The 25,524-nt window shown below is 46.8% G+C and overlaps 1 protein-coding gene across 1 annotated transcript in view; it reads left to right on the forward strand.

Moving 5' to 3' along the window:
* The first annotated feature begins 2,524 nt into the window (after positions 1-2,524).
* Positions 2,525-25,524, forward strand: part of METRNL (meteorin like, glial cell differentiation regulator) — a 36,988-nt gene continuing 13,988 nt past the window's right edge. The window contains exons 1-2 of the mRNA XM_084838341.1: positions 2,525-2,818; positions 13,574-13,962. Coding sequence (XP_084694467.1) covers positions 2,688-2,818; positions 13,574-13,962 — 520 coding nt within the window. The 5' untranslated portion in view covers positions 2,525-2,687. The remainder of the gene's footprint in view (positions 2,819-13,573; positions 13,963-25,524) is intronic.

The raw sequence follows: 25,524 nt of genomic DNA on the forward strand, positions 1-25,524 counted from the left end.
TCAAACTTACCCAACTTGGCCCAGGCGAGTGTTTGGGGTGACATTTACAATTTCAGAAGAGGAGTTGAATATATTCCACTCCCATCCATCCCAAAACATCCTCCAGACACTGGTTCAGGAGTTCCACAGCCTCCCTGGGATGTGCAGATGGAAACGAGAGGTAGACCTGAGTATCATCTGCATACTGATGACATTTCAGCAGGAACCTCCTGATGATTTCCCCCAGCGGTCTCATGTAGATGTTAAAAAGCATGTTCTTGGGCCAAAAAGGATTTCCCATCACTTTTTATAGACTGTGTGATGTTTTAATTTGAAAGCTGCCTTGAATTCTCTTTGCTAACCTGCCCCCCATATACATTTAAAAACAACAGCACAAAAATATTTATGCTAGAAGTTTCACATTGAACTTCTTCTGCCTCTTTAAACACGCAAGACGTTCTGCCACCAATCAGCTGCAGCTGCCACCACCAAAAGGCAGCAGTGGCACTTTAAAGTAGGGATGGGGTTGGACTTGATGGCCTTAAAGACCCCTTCCAACCCCACTATTCTATGATTTTATTCTATGGGAAATATGTGGCCCTCCAGGTGTTGTTGGACTGCAGCTCCCATTATCCCACCACTGGCTATGCTGGCTAGGGCTGATGGGAATTACAGCAACATATGGAAGGCCACACATTCCCTACTGCTGCTTTGGAGCCTAAACCACAGAGTCCTGTGGCATCTTAAAGACTAACACTTGGAAGAAACTGATTATCTAGACCCATTTCAGTCGGGCTTCAGGCTTGGGCATGGGACAGAAATGGCCTTGGTCGCCTTGGTGGATGATATGAGGAGGGCTCTGGATAGGGGTGAATGCTCCTTCCTTGTTCTCCTCGACCTCTCAGCGGCTTTTGATACCGTTGACCACGGTATCCTCCTGGACCGCCTGGAGGGGTTGGGCATTGGAGACACTGTATTGCGGTGGTTCCGGTCCTTCCTCTCCGGCAGGTACCAGAGGGTAGCACTGGGAGAGGAGGTTTCGGACCCGTGGCCACTTACTTGTGGGGTGCCACAGGGTTCCATCCTCTCCCCAATGCTATTTAACATCTATGTGAAGCCACTGGGGGCTATCATCAGGAGGTTTGGGGTGCAGTGTCATCAATATGCGGATGACACGCAGCTCTACCTCTCATTCAAATCTTCACCAAGGTTGGCTGTAGAATCCCTGTCCAAATGTCTGGAGACGGTGAGTGGCTGGATGGGGAGGAATAAGCTGAAGCTCAACCCTGACAAGACCGAGGTACTTTTGGTGGGAGACAAGAGGAGGCTGGAGGATGTTGACCTGGTGTTGAATGGGGTACGGCTACCCTTGAAAGACCAGGTCCGCAGCCTGGGGGTCATTTTGGACTCCCAGCTGTCCATGGAGGCTCAGGTGTCAGCTGTGAGCCGGACAGCGCTGTATCAACTCCATCTGATACGGCGGCTGCGCCCCTTCCTTCCCGACCATCTGCTCCCATCGGTAGTACATGCCCTGGTCTCCTCTCGTTTAGACTACTGTAATGCGCTCTACGTGGGGTTACCCTTGAAGACGGTTCGGAAGCTGCAGCTGGTACAGAATGCGGCGGCTCGCCTGATTAAAGGCAGCCGCTGGCGAGATCACATCACTCCAGTGCTGAAGGAGTTGCACTGCTTACCAGTTGTTTTCCGGGCCAAATTCAAGGTGTTGGTTTTGACCTTTAAAACCCTATATGGTTCTGGCCCAGCCTATCTTAAGGAGCGCCTCCAGCAACACCAGACAGGCCGCTTAACAAGATCAGCCTCAGATGGCCTTCTCTCTGTCCCATCAGCCTGGACAGCTAGATTGGTGGGGATGAGGGAGAGGGCCTTCTCTGTGGTGGCCCCCACTCTGTGGAACTCCCTCCCTAGGGAACTCCGTCATGCCCTCTCTTTAATGAGCTTCCATCGTGCATTAAAAACGTGGTTGTTCAGGCAGGCATTTGGGGTGGGTTAGGGTATTTAAAAAAAAAAAATTATGGTAAAATTTTATTGTTTTAAATTGTTTTATGGGGGTTGTACATCGCCCAGAGTGGCTGGGTGACCAGTCAGATGGGCGATTAATAAATTTAATAAATAAAATAAAATAAATAAAAAATAACACATTTATCACGGCATAAGCTTTCGTGGCCACTGTCCGCTGCATCTGATGAAGCGGACAGGGGCCATGAAAGCTTATGCCGTGATAAATGTGCTGGCCTTTAAAGTGCCGTGTGGCCTCTCTGTTATTTTGGGGGCAACGGGCTGAGACGGCGAACCCTCTGAAAACTGCAGAGCCGGTTCTCAGAGGAAGGAAAGGCGGGCGTGTGCTTTTGGCTGTGACGTTCCTGCAACCCAGACAAGAGCGGCTTGGAGGCGCAGGAAGGAGCAGAATCCGCTCCGCGCAGAGGCCAGCGCGGGTTTTCGCCGCTGACTCTGGAGTGGGCGGTGTCTGAGTGGAAGAGGCTCCCCGCCCTCGCCTAAGCCTGGGACGCGGAGCGAGCGCCGGCTTGGAGAGCGAGCGCGCCGCTGAGCCGAGCGGCCGGCCACCGGGGATGGGCTGGCGCTAGCGGCTTGAGCCAGGTCGGGGCTCCTCTCGCCATGTAGCGCAGGCTGCGGGCGCTCTCCTCTTGCCTGGTCTGGTGGATCCGTTCCAGCGCAGCCCGGCGGGGACCATGCGGAGAGCCCCGGCGCCCGGGCTGCTGCTCCCGCCGCCGTCGCCGCTTCTGCTGTTGCTCGGGCTTCTGGTGCTGGACAGGGGCTGCACGGCGCAGTACTCGAGCGACCTGTGCAGCTGGAAGGGGAGGTAAGAGCTCGCTTGGCGGGGGCGCTCTGGGAATCCTCGCGGGACGGGGCGCAGCGTTGCCGCCGCTCCATGTGCGTTGCCGAGGCTTTGGTCTTTGTCCGGGCATATCCCCGCGCCTGGGATTCTTTTCCCAAGGGGAACGAGCCCGGCGGGATCTACGACGTCGGGCGCCCCCTCCTTTGCCAGCTCCAGCCTTCCTTTCCAGATCTGGGGGGCTGTTCTCTGTGCCAGCTTGCGGGGGGTTAACACTCCCTTTAAAGACCCCCTTCCTCTTATTTGGGGGGAGGACGGGGAGACGTTGATCTGCCGTCTGATTTTGCTTATGCCACTTTCACGGGCTTGTTTTTGGCTCTTTTTCTCCCTCTCTTTCGTCGAGCTTCTCTGCTTTACAGCGTCCGCTGTTCGACAACGGTGTCTTGGGTCGGGCTAATAGCGAAGGAGATCCTGGGTCGGGAGAAACCTCGTTCTTCGCGCAGCTTCTTCCTAGAGCAGCCTTATGGGGGCGAGGTGGGGGTGATCTTCGTTGTCCTCCTCCAAATTGTGTTGTGTGAAGTTTCGTTCTGGAAGGGCGGCGGCGGCGCACGGTCCCGTGTTCGCTCGCCCATTCCAGCGGCTCAGGCACACATGGGTTTGATTGTTGCGCAGAGGAGAAAAGAAATCTCTCTTTCCCCCGCTGTTTGCTCTGATTTATTGGACGAGGGAAGGAGGGGACAGTTTGATTAACATTCCAGGACTGTTCAGGATGAGTATATTGCCAAAGCAACGGGCGAGGGGGAGCGCAGGGCGGTTGGCGTTTCGCAGACAAAGGTGTAGAGCGTTTCCTACTGATCGCAGCAGCGCCCGCCACACATCTGTGCAACCCAACACCAGAATAACACACTCTTGTAACTCCTGGCTTGGTGACCTCCTGCATTCAAGCATTAACTTCACTGTAACACAATAGGCTTGGAAGTCCTTCTTGATGAGGAAAGTTGACAAGGGTTTTGGAGGATTGTTGTAGCGCCGGGATTTTATTCTAGCGGTTTAGCTTTTGTTTGACTCGGCTAAGTGGGCTTCCCTTTCTCTGTTTACTTTGAAACACCTGATTAGTTCAGGCTTTTTGTTTGTTTGTTTAGGCTCATTGGGTTACTTAGCTTCAGGGTTTTTGTTTTGTGGAAGGGAGAACAAATCCTAATGAAGGCTTGAGGCCTAATTCTTTTGCTGTTTGCAGTTAGTCGCTGTTCCCTGGAAATGGTGGAACTACTGTGTGTGTGTGTGTGTGTGTGTGAGAGAGAGAGAGAGAGGGCTTTGAGGGGGTGGTTAACATTTCCCTGACTTCCTCTGGAGTTCACCTGCTATTGTACAATACTGATCTCAAAAGATACTGGTCTGGAGTCAGTCTGGTCTCTGTTACACCTGTGGCATAACATCACTGCTGTTACTTTAGATTTCAATCAGCCTTACTGATGGCAAACTCTTGCCCAGTAATTCCTTGGCTGCCACAGCTATGCTAATCATTCTGGTTGTGAAATCTTTAAAACTCCTTGGCTCCCAAATTCTCCCTTCCTCTCCCCCCCTCCCCCATTCCACTTTAATCCGCAGTAATAATTTTAATGTGTCTTCATGGTTTTCAAAATCTTTTATAGAGCATGACTTCGAAAAAGGCTTTCCATCCAGACATGAAACCATTGCTAAATGCAGTGCATCTGCAATCTATATTTGGCGTCTTTGAGGAAACGTTTTAAAGTCGAGTACTTGCAAATGACTTTATTAGATTTTTGTTCCTTTTACATTGGGTGGTTTAAGTGAGAACTTGGAATAGCAAGCTATATTTTAGGAATAGCAAACGATCAAAGTGGTGGAAGCTGGATTTTGTTACTTTCTTAACTTTTGTTTGTTTGTAGGAGTTAGGGAGAGAAGCCAGACACTTTTTGTAATTGTTTGCTTTTCTGGGGGGAGGGGAGCCAGATAGAAAATGAATTATCTCAAGTGTCAAGAGCTGTCATATGCAAATATTTTGTCACAGTGCATTATCTAGAAAGATAATGGCTGAAAATAGTGACATGGGACACTTATTGAATGCCATCGGATAACTTCAGAAGGCCTGTACCTAAAACAACAGGGCACTGCTTACGGTTTTAACTATTTTATTGCCACATTACTGACAGTGTGGTTTGCTGAAATAGCTTTGTGTACAGACTCAATCATTCTTAGGTTGTGATCTTAAACACAAGTTACTACCTTGAAGTAACTTCAGTTAACATCAGTGTTCTTTACCACCAGAAAAATATGTTTAGGAGTCCCATAGACTAGGGGTGGGCAGAAGGTAGATTTCCAAATGTTTTGGACTTCAACTCCCAGAAGCCCCAGCTAGCATAGCCACTGGTCAGGAATGCTGAGAACTGAAGTCCAAAATTACCTGGAGATCTACTTTTTCCCCACCCTTGCTGTAGACTGTATATATCCATATATATGCAGGCTGGTGTACATGCAAGTGTAATTATAAATATTCTTAATTATTTTTGTACGGTAAGTAATAATTCTACCCATTATATAGATGAGGAACTGAGGCTGATTGGTACTTTCCCAAGGCAGGCCTCTTAATTCATTGAGTCTGAGGGCGAGTTGTAATTTGCATTTGGACTTCCCAACTTTAAATTTAACACTATGTTCTAGACAGCAGGTGATCATTATAATAATTAGTAATAATAATACATTATAATATCCCACATGGGGAGAGTCTTTGGAGCCCCCCTGTTTTTAATTTTTGCATACTTTATTTTTTATTGTACTTGTGGCCTATTTAATGTACATTTTATCCCTGTCATATAAGATAAAAGTGCACACATGGATCAGATCACAGTTGCTGGCACACACATCATTTGCTGAGTGGACACTGAGATGTTGACATTTCTCCATGAATTTAAAGCCACCAAGCATTCATGCAATACTAGCCACGTGAGCTAGCGTGAACAGCTTTGCAAGCAAAGATGAATGGTTTTCTGCTATTTTTTTTTAGCTGTTGAGTGGATATGTGAGTAGACTGAATGCTGACTCGGGCAGTTGCCTGCCCTTACAATAACCCTATAAGGTGGGACAGCATTCCCTATGCAGATTGGTGGCTGAGAGAGAGAGTGGCTTGCCGTAGGTCACCTCTTGAATACATGGAAGAGGCAAGATTCAAATGGAGGACTGCCTTTCAGAGGACTGGCATTCATCAATATAATATTCTACTGATGAATGAAGCCTCTCTTCTTGGCTTGTAAGTGTACTGAATGCCAGCCACAGGGGTTGTTTGTGACTCACTTCCCTGTTTCAAGGCTGACCCAATGATTCTCTCTCTCCCGACCCCCAAGTCTGTCATCAAGTATTTTAGTTCCAGGGAATGACGCATTCTGGCTGACACTTGCAGTTGTGCAAGGAGAGAACTTCTGAAAAATAAGTGGAACTGACCCAAACAGGTGACTCTGGTCTGAGCCATACTGCTTAGGCTGCAGCAGGGCTGTTGTGATGCTCCTCTGCTGAAGCCCTTGAGAGAAGAGTCTAGTGTGGTGTGGAGAAAGTGGATAGAGAGTCATCTTTCTCCCTCTCTCACAATACTAGAACCCAGGGTTGTCCCATGAAGCTGATTGGTGGGAGGTTCAGTACAGGTAAAAGGAAGTACTACTTCACATGGTGCAGAATTAAACTGTGGCATTTGCTTCCACAAGAAGTGATGGCCACCAATTTGGATGGCTTTAAAGGGCAATTGGACAAATTCATGGAGGAGAAGACTTTCAGTGGCTACTAGTCCTGATGGCTATATGCTACCTTCAGCAGCAGAGACAGTTAGCTTATGTTCACCAATTGCTGGGGAATATGGGTGGGAGGGTGCCGTTGCACTCATGTACTATTTGTGGGTTTCCCATGGGCAGCTGGTTGGCCACTATATGATCAGGATGCTGGACTAGATGGACCCTTAGTCTGATCCAGCCTGGCTCTTCCTATGTGCTTAAGAGTCAGGTACAGATTTTTAAGCTAGCATTCTTTCTTTTTATTACCACTTGGGGCAATTGAGCCTTACATATCCTGGGGCAATCATTATATTCCTTGAATCAGAAGGCTCTTTTGTTCAGCCTGGTATGCAATCAGTCTGCATCGTTGTCATTCGTTTTTATGGAGATAGTTGTTTATTTATTTATTTATTAAATTTATTAATCGCCCATCTGACTGGTCACCCAGCCACTCTGGGCGATGTACAACCCACCATAAACAATTTAAAACAGTAAAATTTTACCATAAATTTTTTTTAAAAAGAATACCCTAACCCACCCCAAATGCCTGCCTGAACAACCACGTTTTTAATGCACGACGGAAGCTCATTAAAGAGGGGGCATGACGGAGTTCCCTAGGGAGGGAGTTCCACAGAGTGGGGGCCACCACAGAGAAGGCCCTCTCCCTCGTCCCCACCAGTCTAGCTGTCCTGGCTGATGGGACAGAGAGAAGGCCATCTGAGGCTGATCTTGTTAAGCGGCCTGTCTGGTGTTGCTGGAGGCGCTCCTTAAGATAGGCTGAGCCGGAACCATATAGGGTTTTAAAGGTCAAAACCAACACCTTGAATTTGGCCCGGAAAACAACTGGTAACCAGTGCAACTCCTTCAGCACTGGAGTGATGTGATCTCGCCGGCGGCTGCCTTTAATCAGGCGAGCCGCCGCGTTCTGTACCAGCTGCAGCTTCCGAACCGTCTTCAAGGGTAACCCCACGTAGAGCGCATTACGGTAGTCTAAACGAGAGGAGACCAGGGCATGTACTACCGATGGGAGCAGATGGTCGGGAAGGAAGGGGCGCAGCCGCCGTATCAGATGGAGTTGATACAGCGCTGTCCGGCTCACAGCTGACACCTGAGCCTCCATGGACAGCTGGGAGTCCAAAATGACCCCCAGGCTGCGGACCTGGTCTTCCAAGGGTAGCCGTACCCCATTCAACACCAGGTCAACATCCCCCAGCCTCCTCTTGTCTCCCACCAAAAGTACCTCGGTCTTGTCAGGGTTGAGCTTCAGCTTATTCCTCCCCATCCAGCCACTCACCGTCTCCAGACATTTGGACAGGGATTCTATGGCCAACCTTGGTGAAGATTTGAATGAGAGGTAGAGCTGAGTGTCATCCGCATATTGATGACACTGCACCCCAAACCTCCTGATGATAGCCCCCAGTGGCTTCACATAGATGTTAAATAGCATCGGGGAGAGGATGGAACCCTGTGGCACCCCACAAGTAAGTGGCCACGGGTCCGAAACCTCCTCTCCCAGTGCTACCCTCTGGTACCTGCCAGAGAGGAAGGACCGGAACCACCGCAATACAGTGTTTCCAATGCCCAACCCCTCCAGGCGGTCCAGGAGGATACCGTGGTCAACGGTATCAAAAGCCGCTGAGAGGTCGAGGAGAACAAGGAAGGAGCATTCACCCCTATCCAGAGCCCTCCTCATATCATCCACCAAGGCGACCAAGGCCGTTTCTGTCCCATGCCCAAGCCTGAAGCCCGACTGAAATGGGTCTAGATAATCAGTTTCTTCCAAGTGTGCCTTCAACTGCACCGCCACCACCCGCTCAATCACCTTGCCCAAAAATGGCAGATTTGAGACTGGGCAAAAGTTGTTCAGAACTTGAGGATCCAAGGAGGGCTTCTTTAAGAGCGGTCTTATCACTGCCTCCTTGAGGGCTGATGGCATCACTCCCTCCTCAAGGGAGGCGTTCACCACCGCCTTGATCCCCTCACCCAGTCTCTCTCTGCAGCTCATAATGAGCCAAGATGGGCAAGGATCAAGTAAGCAGGTGGTTGGCCTTACAGATGAAAGCACCTTGTCCACTTCATCAGGAGGAAGAAGCTGGAACCGATCCCACAAAACCGGTTTGCCACAGGCCGCCTCTTGCTCACTAACTGTATCCACAGTGTGCAGAGTAACACACCTAATCTGATCAATTTTATCTGCAAAGTGCCTTGCCAAAGCCTCACAGGAGGCCTTAGAATGCTCCAGTGGTTCCGGAGCCACAGGACCGACCAGGCTCCGGACCACTTGGAACAGCCTCCTGGGACAGCACTCTGCAGACGCGATGGAGGCAGCATAATATTCCTTTTTTGCTGCCTTCACCGCCACGTGATAGGCTGAAGATATAGCTCTAGCCCGTGTCTGATCGTCTTTGGAGCGAGACTTCCGCCACCGGCGCTCTAGCCGTCTCACCTCCTGTTTCAGAGCTCGTAACAGCCGATTGAACCATGGTGCAGTCCGAGCCCTGTTCAGGGGGAGAGGGCGTTTCGGAGCCACCTGATCTAATGCCCCAGTGATTGCGGCATTCCAGCCACCCACCAGGGTCTCGACCGAGTGGCCGTTGGCATGCCCCAGAGAATCCCCAAGCGCGTTCAGGAATCCATTTGGATCCATAAGACGCCTGGGGCGGACCATTTTAATGGGTCCTCCACCCCTGCGGAGGGGTTGTGGAACCGAGAAGTCCAACATCACCAGATAGTGATCTGACCATGACAAGGGGGTGGTGGATATACCCCCGACTTCCAGATCACTCCCCGCTTCTCCAGAAACAAACACAAGGTCTAGTGCATGACCGGCTACATGGGTGGGCCCAGTTAGAATATGGTGCAGCTCCCAGGAGGCCATGGTCTCCATGAAGTCCGAGGTGCTCCTGTGAGGATGGCCTCCGTATGTACGTTGAAGTCCCCTAACACCAGTAAGTTAGGGGACTGTACACGCACATCAGAGACCACCTCAAGCACCTCGGCCAGGGAGTCAGTCGTGCAGCGGGGTGGACGGTACACGAGCAGAATCCCCAGACTGCCCTTCGGGCCCAACCTCCAGTACATGCACTCAACAACCTTGGTCTCCCGGAGAGGGGGTCTGGTGAAGACCAAGGACTCTCGGTAGATAACAGCCACTCCCCCTCCCCGATCCCCAGCCCTCGGCTGCTGTGCATACGAAAATCCAGCTGGACACATGGCTGCAAGGGTTGGAGCAGCAGCCTTGGCCAGCCAGGTCTCCGTAATACATGCCAGGTCTGCACCCTCATCCAGGATCATGTCATGGATGAGGGAGGTTTTCTGGGTAACAGACCTGGCATTGCAGAGCAGCAAACGAAGGCCAGAAGATGGGGTCACGCCTCCCCCAGCCATCCTTTGGCTCTGGACAGGCCCGGAGCAGGGGACAGATACTACACATCTCTCCCTTGTTCCCCTTAGCTGGCATGGCCTGCCCCTAGCGCTCCGCCAGCGCCTGCCGCCCAGCCTTGGTATGTTCTGGCCCCCAACACTCCCCCCACTGCCTCCATCAGGTGGACACATGCCCCCTCGCTCCCGCCTATCAGGCAGGCTACCCACCCCTAAAAACACAACAAAATCCCCCCCAACAAAATAAAACAAACAAACAAAACAATTAAAATCCCCTTAAAAATGCCAGGCAGGAGTCCACAGGGAAGGCCTGGTGGCGGTGGTAGCGGCGACGGCAGCAGGCCCAGCGGCGGCAGGCACGCCTCTTCCCTGGTGGTGGTGGTGGTGGTGGCTTCTCCTGCAGGCCCTGGCTCTCCCAGGCCACCTCAGCCAGCCAGCTTATGTAGCCCCTCCAGGGAGGGGCAGGTGGAGCAGCACAGCTGGCTTGGTACCTGGGGGCCTGGTCCTGCAGGGACTGGCGGTCTGCCAGGCAGAAGTCCACAAGGAAGGCCTGGTGGTGGTGGCAGCGGCGGCGGCAGCAGCAGGCCCAGCGGCGGCAGGCACGCCTCTTCCCTGGTGGTGGTGGTGGTGGTGGTGGCTTCTCCTGCAGGCCCTGGCTCTCCCAGGCCACCTCAGCCAGCCAGCTTATGTAGCCCCTCCAGGGAGGGGCAGGTGGAGCAGCACAGCTGGCTTGGTACCTGGGGGCCTGGTCCTGCAGGGACTGGCGGTCTGCCAGGCAGAAGTCCACAAGGAAGGCCTGGTGGTGGTGGCAGCGGCTGCGGCAGCAGGCCCAGCGGCGGCAAGCACGCCTCTTCCCCGGTGGTGGTGGTGGTGGTGGTGGTGGCGGTGGCGGCGGCGGCAGCTTCTCCTGCAGGCCCTGGCTCTCCCAGGCCACCTCAGCGAGCCAGCTTATGTAGCCCCTCCAGGGAGGGGCAGGTGGAGCAGCACAGCTGGCTCGGTACCTGGGGGCCTGGTCCTGCAGGTACTGGCGGTCTGCCAGGCAGAAGTCCACAAGGAAGGCCTGGTGGTGGTGGCAGCGGCGGCAGCGGTGGTGGCGGCGGCAGCAGGCCCAGCGGCGGCAAGCACGCCTCTTCCCCGGTGGTGGTGGTGGTGGCTTCTCCTGCAGGCCCTGGCTCTCTATAGAATGTTTCTGTTTCTATAGAATGTGAAAGGCTTCCCACATAATAAAAAAAGCAGCTTATTCCTTCAGGAAACCCCATCATTGTATACAGGATTGCACTGGGAAAATAAGTTGCTTTCTGACTGGCCCAGGGAATTGGCCATGCTGGCTGGGAATGATGGGTGTTCCAGTCTGACACATGTGGAGGGCACCTGGTTGGGGAAGTCTTCCTTAGGATTTGGGAGTGCTCTGGCAGCAGGTGACACATAAGGTCCTGCCTGCAACTTGTGAGCAGATGTAGTGCATTAGTGCCCATACTGTCTTATCTGTGGTGGTCATCCTGCATAGTTAAAGGGACCAGATATGGAGACCAGAGCTTAACTCAGCTGAAGTGAAAAAACGTTAGATCACTTTGACTGTCCTTACGTTGAATTTCCCCAATAGATGTAAGGCTGTTCCCCTGTAGATGTAAGATTGTTTTTGGAATCATCTGCGCCTTCGGGGGGTCAGAAAAATAGATTGTTCATGGACTGCTTGTATCGAGAATCAATCTCACTTCCCAATGCAAAGACGACGTTTCATCTTCATCAAGAGAGTGACAGGTTTAACTAGGTTATGGGTATTTAGCCAAGTCAGCTCCAGTGTATCTTGAAATAAACTCCATATTGTGAATCATCCATTCCAAAAGGAGCTTGATGTGTACCCTAACACTTTGCTGTTCCCAACCCTGCTTCTCCCCCTTCATGGCTTGTGGAATATAATTGGCTTCAATTAAGGTTCTGCAATGTACCCACTTTTCTTTTGGCAACAAGAAAAGCTCACAGATGTCTTCTCATGCATAAATCCATTGTCCCAATGTCAAGATCACCTGTTGCAGAAATTTCAAAGCAAAAGTTCCATTTCCTTCTCCAGTGACTTTATACTTTCCCTTTCAGATTGCTTTGATCTCTCTGAAGAGAGAGATTTTGGAACTAGAGCTTTTTTTCAAGTAGTATGATACTTGGTCTTTTCACTGTTATTTCACTCATGTGTTGTTAATAATGCATCCTATTTTAGCTGGAAGTGAGAAGTGTCTTCCCTTGATGTAATCACAATAGTCATTCACTGTAAAAGTGTAGGTTATGTGGGGCTTGATGGGTTTCAGGGCTCAGGATTTTTCAGGGCTCCAGAGCAGGGTTCAGTCCTAGAACATGTGTAGCCATAAAAAAAGAGTGCCCCTGAGCGTGTGTCAGTTGCTTTGCCCTCACCTCTGATAAAGGACAGACACACTTAGAATAAAAGAGTGGGGTGTCTGACTGATTTGAGAAATTAAATACCAAGGGTCGTAGCTCCCCTGGTGTAATTGCTGTATCCTCCTTATTTGGTTCAGCTGCACAACATCAAGTGAAGTGGGCTGTAACTACAGTTCCCATTGGGAGTGATGAGGGACACAAGAGTTTTTAAGGCCAGTCAGTTGCTTCTTTTGAGAAGCGGTTTGAATTCAGCTCTGAATTTAACATGCTGCCAGCAGACTGGACTGGCATTTTGAGAACAGCACTCCTGAAGGCCAGTGCCATACACACAAGCAGATCACAACAATTCCCCTTCCCCCGTACTTAAGGCGAACATAGTCTGTATCAAGCATCCTGCTGAGAGTTGTATTTCTCAGATATGTCAAGTGTTTCCTTGTGGAGGAGGGCAAAAGCACAGAGGTCAAGAACCAGCTTCTCCCACAAGCCTCCAAGTTCTTGATGTGGCTTTCAGGATTATTCGGCAGCGTACGTTTGCAGACAGCATTATGGTGATGATGATTAAAATTTGAGTTTCTTGGAGCTTCCTCATGTAACCTCTGAACACTTTGTTATGCTGACATCCCCAATAATGTCAGCCACTTCACCCTTAAATGGAAACCATATGTTGGCCTGTATGCTTCTTCCTATTCTCTTCCCCCACGCCCACTCTCCTCCACCCCAATATTCTCTCCCATAGCTAATTTAAATGCTGGTTGATCCAGAATCTAATGTGCCTCTTTCCTGCATAACAATAAAGGCATTTGACTTGCAGGAGTGGGTTTTTTTTATCATTATATTTTATCATGAGGTCTACTGGAAATCTGGAGTCTTGATTATGTCACTACAGAAGACCATTTAGATAAACACAGGGAGATTATGATGGTTGGTGTGATTGCAGTGTAGGACTGAACGTGAGGCTCAATGTTTCTCCTCATCCACAGATCTCCTGAGTGGCTCTGGCCTTGTTACTTAACTTCTGTTTATAAAAGTTAATAATTTGAACCTTGCCAACATCCTGGCATGGCCAGTTAATGGACATTATTTGTCTCAATATTTTGAGATAAGCACTAATACTTTTAACATAATAGCCTTTTTGAACTTCTACAGTCTGTCTGAAGCTATATTTCTTGTCTTAAAATAAATGGAGGCATCTTTATAATAACTTCTCCATCTTTCTTCTTCTTTTCCCTAGTGGATTAACACACGAGTCCCACAAAAAAGATGTTGAACAGGTTTACCTCCGCTGTTCTGAAGGATCCATAGAATGGATGTATCCCACAGGAGCACTGATAGTCAATCTGCGACCCAATATTGTATCTTCCTCTTCCAAACATTGGACTGTTTGCATAAAGCCTTTCAAGGACTCTGCAGGAGCAAATATTTATTTGGAAAAAACTGGAGAATTGAAACTGCTGGTCCAAGATGGAGATCACCGCCCCTCTAAAGTGCATTGCTTCAGCTTTGATCAGGGTGGACTCTTTGTCGAGGCTACCCCTCAGCAGGACATTAGTCGGAAGATTACAGGCTTCCAGTATGAACTGATAAACAAGGGGACAGCATCTGATTTGCACATGGTTTCTGGTGAGTTATGAGATTATCACCTGCAGTTGTAATGTCCTGGTCTCGCATGCATAATGCATGGCGAAATGAATGTGTGGGAATAGTATGCTGGGGTCTACGGTCTGTTGGTTTTCTGGCTGTGCAAAGTAACTGGAAAGGTAAGAAAGCTACTTAGTCCAGGGCTGGCTGTAGATATTTTTCTGCCTGAGATGGAGCAGCAAATGGCACTGCCCACCAACTAAGTCAAGGTTAGTGCCTAAGACCGGCCAAGTTATTTTGGCACCTGAGGCAGAAATGTCCACAAGCACTTCCCTGGCAATAAAAATACAATCATAATAAATTAATATAATTCACTGCCTTCTCATGATACCAAAAATCTGCTCCCTGAGGCAGCCACCTCACTCCCTAATGTTGCGGACAGTCCTGATTTAGTCGCAAGTGACTGACGGCATCTTCGGATATGACCGTAGTGAAGATGAGTTCATGTTAGGTAGAAAGAGCTGAGAACTTTAAAAATAAACAAGCTAGGTATTTGGTGCTCAGCTGCAGGTCAGTGTATGCAACTTGGCTTGTTGTTCCTTAAGTTAACATGTGTTTGCTGCCTCAGTTTTTACTGAGGTAGCAAATTGCATATCTCCACACATTTTGGGGGGCTTCCTCCTCCTGCACCTTGTATACAGATGTGATGGTGAGACAGGTCCCGAATCAGGATGATAAAACACATGATTTGTGTAAATTCAGGGCTGTTTCACACATGACTGACTTCCTATATAACTCTCACTTCCAGATATGAAGTTGAAATTACCCAGGTGTAATGATTACATGCTCCTGTTATGCTACATGTACAGTGTTGAATGGCAAGCAATTCAACCATTTGTTGTTGTTGGACAGAGACTCCTTTCCGTATTCCACTCTTACTGTTTTGGTTTTGTTCTTCTTATAGGTGTACCTTATAGGTGTACCTAACAATTACTCATTGTTATGAATGAGTGGTGTTCCCCCCTCAGGGCAAGGCCTGTCTTATCACTTTCTTGTAGTGATGAGATGCATCTTGTCATGCAATGTAATTAACAGTGCCTCTCTTGGACCAACTCATGTCCAGGCACACGGCTTTAAACACTGTATGACTTTATGCCTAGATTCCTTCTCTCAAAACCTTGAAACAGCAGCATGGCATAAAGTACACATTTTAGAGGTGCAATCCTATGCATGTTCAGGTGGAAAGGCAGCATGCCCCAGCCAACCATGGTAGCTGGGGAATGCTAGGGGTTGTACAACTTTTTTCTGTCCAAACATACATAGTATTGCGCCCTGAGCATTTGGGAGTAACCTAGCAGGCACCGTTGACTCTCCTGGCAAATGGGGAAAAGTCAGGGGACCTCTAGGTACTGCCACCACCTTTGAGACAAATCCAAAACTGGACAGTTTTGCAGAAACAGGTTGGCATAGTTGCCCTTCAGAGCTCAGAGTTGACTTCCTATTCAGTCAGCTGTCGTCTCTTGAGACTGATGGGACATAATACAAATATTTTCCTGTGGGGTAGCTGTGTTTGTCTGAAGCAAAAATAACAATCTTGTGGCACCTTAAAGACTAACACAGTTATTCTACTGGAGCGTGTCCTTTTAGCTGTCTGTAAGTGTGCTTACTTGAGACTTAGTTTTGCACCAATCAAGAACTTGTGTGTGTGAGCATGCTTTTTTTTACTTCTGCAAGTAGATATTTTCTGTTCTGCAAAGTAGTGTTGACTCTCTGTCAATTCAAAGTGTCTGATTATAGACATCTGCTTTTTGGTGACCTTGCATGTGTAGCATCCGGATCTATTTCAGCTGCTAGAGCAGCTGCAGTTCCCTGCAGCAGTTGATAGGTGGCGCATTTGCCATTGCAACTAAATGTTAAAAGTTTTTGCTTTCAAAAATGTTTGCATCTCTGTATTGTCTGACATGTTGAAGTTAAGTATTTTTAGAAGATGAAACATTTCTACAGAGCCTTCATCACTGCAACCCCCCCACAAACATTTACAGTTTGATCCTAGATATTGTCCTCAATGTATAGGATAGTATGGGCAAAATCCAACAAAAGTCCTACTTAGAGTAGACCCATTGAAATGAATGAGATATAAGTTAGTCATGACTAACTGAAGTCCCATTCATTTTGGCTTGGTCTACTCTAAGTAGGACTTCTGTTGGTCTTTATCCAAAATAGCCTATACTCCTAGATAAGTAGATATAAGCTTGCCGCTACAACATATTACCACCTATATTCTAACAAACCTTTATGTAGATTCTGTGATAAGAATCAAATTCATGCTTTTCTCTCCATTCAAATGTCACAACGTGTAAAAATACCGTTCTTCATGTGATTTATCATTGTGAACCTCTCTTGGCTGGCGAAACATCCCAGAGCATTAGAGAAATCTGATGTCTTTATTCATATTTCTCTCCTTTAACTGCCAGCTGCTCTGACAGCGGGATATCATTTGGTGCATTTGCAGGCAAAACATTAATGCAATAGATGTTTCCTTATCTCACTGAAAATTCAAAGTACAAACTAATAGCAATATTTGGAGCTCTTAATATCGTGCAAGGCTAATTTGAAGGGTTGTTTAAAAAAAAAATCAAAGGTGTAGCTTAGTTGTCCAGTGCTGCAGATATCTCCTTAAAGGTGCATATGTGATATAGGGGAAGTAGGGTTGGCTTTTTGGTGGAATTCTAGAGCAGCCTCCCCCAACCTGATGCCCTCCAGATGTTTTGGACTACAACTCCCATCAGTCCCAGCCAGTGGTCAGAATGCTGGGAGTTATAATCCAAAACATCTGGAGGGCACAAGGTTGGGGAAGGTTGATCTAGAGATTTGGGTCCAGCTATACTACATTCAAATCCTACATTTACAGCACAGTCTTGTGTATGTAAATGAGTCCTAGAACTGAGTCCTACTACATTCAGTGGAGCTTAGTCCTAGGTAAATGGGTACGACTGAAGCCTTAGTCTCTCTTACCAAGGAGATGCAGATAGGTTCAGTTCAATTGTTCAAGAAAGGCTTGCATTGTTCCTGACGTGGCCTGAGAAATGTATAGTTACCATCTCCCTTTTTATGGGTACTGAACTAGAATCTACTGTTTTTTAAAAGGAGGACTGAAAGGAGGTGGCCATAAAGCTTTGAGATGGCACTTAACAAAGTTTGCCATTTGAGCTGACTTTTCCTGCCATCACCGTCTCTCATTAGCAAACTGGTGGTTTGCATGTTTTCATATATCCCAAGGATGTTAATTTTAGCTTTTGCCTTTAAGTTTTCTGCTCATTTCCTAATCTAGCTGTGAGTGAAGCTCACCAGTCATCTTACTATTATTTAATGACCTGCTGTGCCCCCAAAATCATGACATTGCAGATTGCATCAGCACATAAGCCAGCAGTACTTGGTAGAGTACCAGAGTTTTAATTAGTAGGTTCAGCATTTTATTAGTTTACACTCTCCTTTCTACTTGATCTGGGCTTTGCAAATAATGACGTGAAAACTCAAGTTCCTGAGCAAGCTTCTTGGACCAGTGAATGTACACTGTGCTGTAAACCTGATTCTGTTGGTTTAGCCATTTATTCCCTTGATGCTTAACCAGCCAGTGCTCTAGCATTATTTACCTACAATTTCTCTGTCTCCTCTAGTGAGGACTAGAAATAATAATTGCAGCAAGAGGCATTTCTGTAAGTAAAAGCTGTAATAAATTTAACTCCAATACTTACTGTACAGTGCACTTGCTATCATGTGAGCACATGATAATCTCTGGTACTTATGACTGACAGAAGCTGGAACAAATTTAACTCCAATGTAAATGCACCTTACTTTGGTTCACTGCAATTTACTCCAGGAGTGAGAGGTAGGGGTGTGCGAAACACTTACCCCATTCTGGCTAGCAGTCCACTGGGGGTGGGGGAGGTGATCTGTCCCTCCTCCCCCAGAATCCTCCCTGGCCAGCTCCGCTCTGTGGCAAGGCCGTGGAGCCACTGTCCAGAGCCGGCTGCAGCCAGACTTCTGGCCGCTGCCGGGCTGCAGCCGTAAACGGCAGCCGCTACTCCATTTGCGTCCCTGTCTTTTGCCGTGATAGGCTACGTAGGTACTTACATAGCCTATCACAGCTTGGCAGGGACGCAAATGGTGTCCACAGCCCGGCAGCGGCCGGAAGGCGACCCAGAGCCGCCACCAGGTAGGTCTGTTCCAGGGGGGATTTCAGGGGGTGGGGGGGGTAGTCCGTTCTGCCATGGACTCCGGGGGGCTGGATTCCAAAGAATTCTCCAACATCCCTAGTGAGGCAATGTTTTGTGGATGACCTGGGGATGCTGTGTTTTGGATGTTAACATGTGGGTTGTTTCCAGTTCCAGTGGCTGAAAATGAGCTGCTGGTTCATTGATATTGGTGTAGCTGACCTAAGGCTGGAGTGACATTATCAGGAAGGACTAATGTAATCTACGTTCAGAAACTATATACATGGCAAGAAGAGCATGTCACTTTCCTCTTTTTATGCCACCATTTTCCATGAGGATGAAGCATGAAGGGTTGCACTGGAATATGGTCCTTAAAGCAATGTATATAACATCACACATTCCACCCTCCAGGAGATATTGGCCAACTCGTGCTGCAGTTGCTATGCTTTCTTGTTTCATTGTGTATAGAACTTACAACTGGATCTACTGGTAGATCTCTGGGTGATTTACAGTAAATCTGCAAGGATTTCTGACTCCCATGTTTTTAGCAATAGCAGCAACAAAATTATTCTCCCTTACCCTAAATTATACTGCTGAAATAAAGTGGGTGGGGGAAACAAGGAGTGTGTATGTGTCTGTGTGATCGGACTGTGAGCTCAATTCAGTTCTGGTACTCAAAATAAATTCCTGAGCTCAGAATTATTGAATTCTAAGTGTATATATTTTGCACCTGGCTCTGGTTGATGGATCTTGAGGTTCTAGTGCAAAACAAAGTAGAACTCACAAACCTGAAGTCTGCCCTCCCCAACCTATAGAATCTTAAGTGAGGAACAGAATGTTACAAATAACATGGGGTTGCCACCAAAAATGGCAGCCTAGTGTTGAATTTTCCTTCTGAAACCTCTGATACATCTTAACCTTTACCCTTACATCATGATCTGTATTTCCCTGCCTCTTATCAGCAACAACCACTGATGTGTATTGGGGTATGGATGACCCAATCATAATTCAAGCCATGGGGTAAGTTGTAACAGATACTATAGAAGAGGGGGGGGGGAATTAAACCTGGGATTGCCAAGTGCGTGAGTTGCAACAGTTGTGTAGGCCTCTATGGAAGTACATTGCAGAAAGTAACCGTCTTTAAAATCTTCAGAGAGCAACGTGAGGGCAACTGTGTCAGTGGCTCTATTGCCAACTGTGAAGAAAACTAAACACACACACACCATCCTATCTTACAGTTTCATAAATCTGGAGCAGGAGCTTTATTAAATCACTTTAGAATAAACAAACAAATATGGCTTGGGATGAAGTCTCACTCAAAGGTAACTACTGCACAGAAAATAAATTGCTGCCTCAAATTTTTTCTTTAAAATGAAAGGAGGGAAAGTTGGGGGTCCCTCACTGAGCTTGAATAATCTTCCTTTGCAGCTGTTCAGCAAGGATTCCAATCCTCTTATTCATGTTGAAAAGCACTTTACTCCATGAGAGTTTGCTCCATATACTCAAAGTGCTTTAAACTCCAAGCTCTAGGTTTTCATTGCAAAATTGTTTCCCTGTGCCTTAGCCAAGATCTGCAAACTTAATTTACTGGAATTCAGAAATATAAGCCCCTGTTACCTTCAGGGGTTATTCTGCATTAAGCAAGTCAAACTTTAACAAACATTTCTTCTATCTTGATGGGATCTGCTCATTTTAAGGCCGGTTCTGCTGCTTTATGGGTTCCCTATATTTTAATGTCCAGTAGCTAGTTGAAAACATTTATAAATGCCTACATTCAAACACTGATCAAGTTAAGTGAGAACAATAACCAGCTATTTCCCATAGGGTGCTTGTTAATGTTTGAGGAATAGAGTCCTTGGAAAGCATTTTCTCTGGGTGGTGTAAGGGTGCATGGGAGGAGAAAAGATGAAGGACCTTGGCAGGTAATGATGGCCCCCTCTCTGAACATCTGTGCATGATAAAACTTGGTACAGGTTTGCGGTATGCACATTCCCCACCAGGTGTAAAATATTTCCCATAGGCTGCTTGTTAATGTTTGAGGAATAGAGTCCTTGGAAAGCATTTTCTCTGGGTGGTGTAAGGATGCATGGGAGGAGGAAAGATGAAGGACCTTGGCAGGTAATGATGGCCCCCTCTCTGAACATCTGTGCATGATAAAACTTGGTACAGGTTTGCGGTAAGCACATTCCCCACCAGGTGTAAAATATCACATAATGCCTGATATGAAAGATACTGCATTTGAATGCCGGATTTATTTTGATACAGTGATCCACCTCTGTTTTCTACTGGAACATGGATTGCATGGTTGGGGAGAGCAAAGTTCAGAAAACCACAGTGGCCTGACTATAGATGTAATACTGTCCATCTCTTAACAATGACTGAAAATGCAGTCATAAGTAACCCAATTATGAGTTACAGAATTTAGGTATCTTTGGGATTCAGAGTGCTGGTAAGCAAGCCAGGTCCAAATAGGGACAAAAACATCACCACAGACTCTGAACTGGAATACATTAAAAACTTTATTTGAGAAAGAATACAAAATAGAACAGGTTGCATGGTGGTTACATGAGCCAATCATATTGACTACAAGTGGGTATAGACCCACAAGTACCATGGTATATTAAAGCTTTGCACTGAGTGGTGTTACAAGCATAATGTGGAAGAGCCTATTGATGAGGCGAGGTTTCCACCTGTCCTGTTTACCCTCACATTTTGTTTTGTGAGCAAGTAACCCCTATCCTTGCATGTTCTCCTTGTTCTGCAGTGCCGTTGCATAGCCTCTTCAAGTCCTTTGAAGTTCCTCTGAAGTTCCAACATCTGGGTGTGTTATCTGGTTGGCACAGAACATCTTTGAACTTATGAGCATCTGTGCCATCTTATCATTGGTCTCATAACAAAAAACTATTTGCATCACGTTTACGTCATTGTTATGGTTTCACCAGCCAAAGTACCATCAAGTAAAGGCATTCTCATTTCTAATATCAATGTAGGTGCTGTTCACCAAACTATATAGCAAGGCCATTCTTTCACTGACTTTGGGAGTCTTGTTCCTCAGTTCACTCCTTATCACCTGGTACCAGAGTCATTAAACAACCTTGGTGGCTTCACTGTATCTTCTGAGTGAGCAAGGTCAAGCTATTTCAGACCATATAGCCTGGGGTCTTTATGGATATGAACCAGATTATTTAGTCCTTTCAGGACTGTATTGATAGAGGTTAGTGCTGGTGGCAATGCTGTGGTTAATCTTTATAATGGCAGAGGAAGGGGAATTCATTTCAGGATGGGGAAGGGGGAATGCACAGCCTGATCCCGATTAAGCCATGGTTAAAAGAATATCCGTGTTCCATCTGTACCATGTTCTCTTGCTTCTGGCATTATATTCTAAATGTAATGAAAGTGGGGCAGGAGACTGGAGGAGCTTGAAAATTTATTTTCTTCTCTCCACATGGGTTAGGGTAGGAAGTACAGTCTGAACAGGTCCTAGGTGACCTTGTAGTCACTATATGCCTTACAATTCTGTCAATTAATGAAGCTGATTCCCTTCCCCTTTTCCTCCTAGCTTTTCTTTCAAATGTCAAGTAGACATTTGTCTGTAACTTGTTTTATTATTCCCCCCCCCCTTCTGGGATTAAATTTTGTTGGCAGGAGAGGAAAGGGCGGAAGGATGTGTGAGCGAAGAGTCACTTGCTCTAGCTTATTTGAAGCTGCACAGGCCCCTGGAACCTGCTTTACAGAGTTTTCTCTGCCAAAAGGCACATAATGACCTTTTCACAAAAAGCAACATTTTCAGAGCCAAAGCATGGTTACTCCCAAAAGCAGTGGCAGAAGTGGGGAGGGGAGCAGAGCCATACCAATAGTGTTGCATCCCATTCTGTAGAAGCAAAACAGGTTATTAAAATTAATAAATGAATGCTTTCTCTCTCTTGCTAATCCTCCACCCATACATTTTTAAAAAGGGGTTAGCTGGTTTTGCCAGTACTCAGGATAATGAGATGCTGATTAATGGAAACATAACCTTCTATCCTTATTTAAAAAGCCCAGTCAATTTTGATCCTGCAAGCACTGAGTTCTTACCTAATCCTTGAAGTGTTTTTTTTTTCCCCAGTCTGGTTGGGTAAGATGTGTGCTTGTCTTAGTACAATCATGGGGGAAGGCAAATTTAAGATGTAATCCTATTGGACTATGTAGCCAAGAGTTAGAGGCTGGAGTGGAGACACTTAGGGTAATAGATAATAGGATTTCTGCATTAGCCTTTCAAAAAGGAAGCTCCCTGTACCAATGGATGGGTCTCTGTGCATTTATTATGAAGTGGGAAGAGGATATCACTCTTCACCTGAGTGTCCAGTCCATTACATTTCCTCAGTGCACAGAGGTACCTTAGAAATAAAGGCCGCAGTCCTTATATTCACCTCAGTGGGACTTGCTTCTGAGTAAACATGCCTAGGACTGTGCTGCAACTGGTTTATTGTGAGACTGGTTTTGCTGGATATATCAAATGGTGTGGGGTTAAGTTAGAAACACCCTTGGGTATAGTGCACAAGAGCAGGACTGGGGAACCTTACTTTCATTGAGGGCCTCAGTCCCTCAGGGATAGTCTGTCAGGGTTGCATATTGGTGGAGGGTGGGCCTAGACCCCAAAGTGGGTGGGGCCACACCAGCCTTTTTTCTTGCATGCTCAACCATTCAGGCTGCTGGGGGAGAGATAGAGATTGCTCTTGCTAGAGGTCTGAACTAATGGTTTTCAGCGGGCTTTTAAAAATTAAGTTGAGTACCGCATGAAATTAGGCCAAAAGCTGCAGGTTGTGCTAGAGGATAAGACCTCTATAGTGAATATACCTCTAGGAATAACAGGTAAACAAAAACCTCTAGGTGAATAACAGGTAAACAAAAAAAGCATCCTCTTACTTGGAACAATCAATTGAATGCTATATATAACATAAACCTTTTGTTGGAGAATCACATGAATATGATTACTCAAATAAGGGAGCAATCCTATCCAGATTCTGAACTCAGAGGTGACCGCCTATCCAAAGCAGGGCAGGAGAAGCGCGGAGGGGATCGTTCCTTCTGCACTTCTCCTGCCCTGCTTTTTCAGCTAGAGAGCCAATTGTGGCTGTCTAGCCACAGGAGGACGGAGCAGGGAAGGAGGCTGCTGTATAACATATTGGCTGTATCATACAGACAGTACCGCCCTCCCCGCCCTGGAACGCCCCTTTTTGGCCGCTCCGCACTCCTCTTGCGAGCGCAGAGGACGGGGCTGTTCCACGCGGCCTCCAAGGCAGCTTGGAAATGTGGGAAGGTCACTTCTCCAGGAACTGACCTTGGAGAGCGGGCTCCGAGGTCGGTTCCCGGAAAACAACATATCCTATGGCTGTCTAGCGGCCACAAGATTGCTACGTAAAACAATAACACAAAGGCAGCTGAAGAATAGCATTCTAACTTTGAAGAGCTACAAGGTATCTGATAGCTCAGAAAATACAAGATTCTTTGGGGGCAGGGGGTAGTCAGTTTACTGTTTTCAGGCAGTCCAGTTCACACAACATTCAAGCCTGTGTAATTGTACTTCAGCGTACATATTGCTTCAGAAAGTCTCAAAGGTGACAATAGAATTGTTGTGACAAAGTCACTGCTAGGAGCAAGGGGTGTTATAAGAAATTCCGCTGTTGCTAAACTGACCATAGACATGCTCAGCTTTGCTATTAATTAAAAACAGCTAAAAAGCACTCACATGCAATTTCCAGGCAGATTCTGATTCACTTTGCATTGGTTTTTGTGGTGGTGGGGGGGCAGGGGGAGGGGAGATATGCATGTGATCCAGTCTTCCAATAATACCTTTCCTGTTTGCTAATTCCTTGGCACTTCATCTAATGAGTTTAGCAGGGTTGGAGAGCTTGTAGTATCTTCTATGGGGATGGGAGAGAAGGAGCCTTCTGCTCTTGGCAAAAATATGATTCTGCATGAGGCATTGTGAGTACTAATGTCTCAAAAAGAAGATGGTAAGCTACAGAGGGGAGGGGGGAATATAGTTGCACCTATTTTGCAGTGGTGTGAACACTTGACAAGAGATTAAAAGAGCATAACAATGTATCAGTTAAAGTAACCTTATGACGGAAAATAGTTATGATCTCTGAAATGTTTATCATTCTCTTCCCTCAGTCTTTTAACTAGCTTCCCTAAGGCATGTTTACCTGGGAGTAAGCCCCATCAAACTTGGTAGGTCTGATTTCTGAGTGAACATGCATGGGATTGGACTGTACATCTCCTATTACTGTCCTAGCACCTTCTACTATTCTGGATTTAGTGCATGGTTCTTATCCTGCAGACCTGAGTTGGGTTCTTGATGAAAGCTCAGTAATAGCCACACTTCTGATGAAAGCCCACTGATACTCGCACACTGATGACACCAAGTCTCACATGCAGGATGAATGTAACAATTCACATACTATTGGCATTAAAAAATACCTGGCAATCCAGACCTTTTTAATGAGAAGTGAATGAACTAGGTGCCTCACTGGATTTCTCAGAGGTGCGGACACTTAGCTTCATGGTTGGTTCTCCTACATCCATGACATGGGTAGAGTTTTAATAGGGAAGAGTGATTTAGGCTGCAACCCTATACTCGTGTACCAAAGTCCCATTGACGTTAATGATGCTTACCTCTGAGTAGACTTGTATAAGATTGCACTATTAAGGAAGCAAGTTCCTATCATGAATGATTGCGGAGATTTGTTTAAATGGATGCACCTTCTGGAATTGGGGAAGCACTTGTATAGAACTGCCCGGGACAGGGGGACTTCAATGTTCAACATAGCTTTTTTATTGCTCCCCAGTGGTGCAGAAACAGCATAATATGGAAATCCATGTAGGATTGCTTAATTTTATAACCTACTCAGATTCCAGAATTTGGACTGTGCTGCACCAGAACGGTGATTGTTTGGGCACAGAGTATACACAGGCCTGTCTGGCTTGGAGCTACAGGGAGCTAGCAACAGTCTGAAGTAATTACATAAGGTGGCATTGGATTCAATGGTGGGTTCTCTGAGATTCTCAGAGAATCTCTGTAATACAATTAACCAAGGTCTGGTGTATGAACGTATTCTCCAGTATGTGAATCGTAAAAGTTTAGTTTGAGGTAGTTTGCTTGTGTGGTTCCCATTCACTTCAATGAGATTTACACAGGAGAACCTACTTTGTAGATTGTGCCTTTTTAACCAATGGCTATGGCATGTTTCAACAAGTATTAACTACAGCTTTCTTTGCCCGCAGTTCCAGATGTTGCCATTCCAGATGTTGTAATCTTAAATTGCTCACGTTGAAATGAAAAAAATCTGAAATGAACCAGAATCCATGTCTTCTCACACCTATATTCTCTTTTAGAAACAACTCATAA

Source organism: Heloderma suspectum, chromosome 2 (assembly GCF_057233095.1).
Source record: "Heloderma suspectum isolate Gila_16-S chromosome 2, 16-S_ref, whole genome shotgun sequence".
Taxonomy (NCBI): domain Eukaryota; kingdom Metazoa; phylum Chordata; class Lepidosauria; order Squamata; family Helodermatidae; genus Heloderma; species Heloderma suspectum.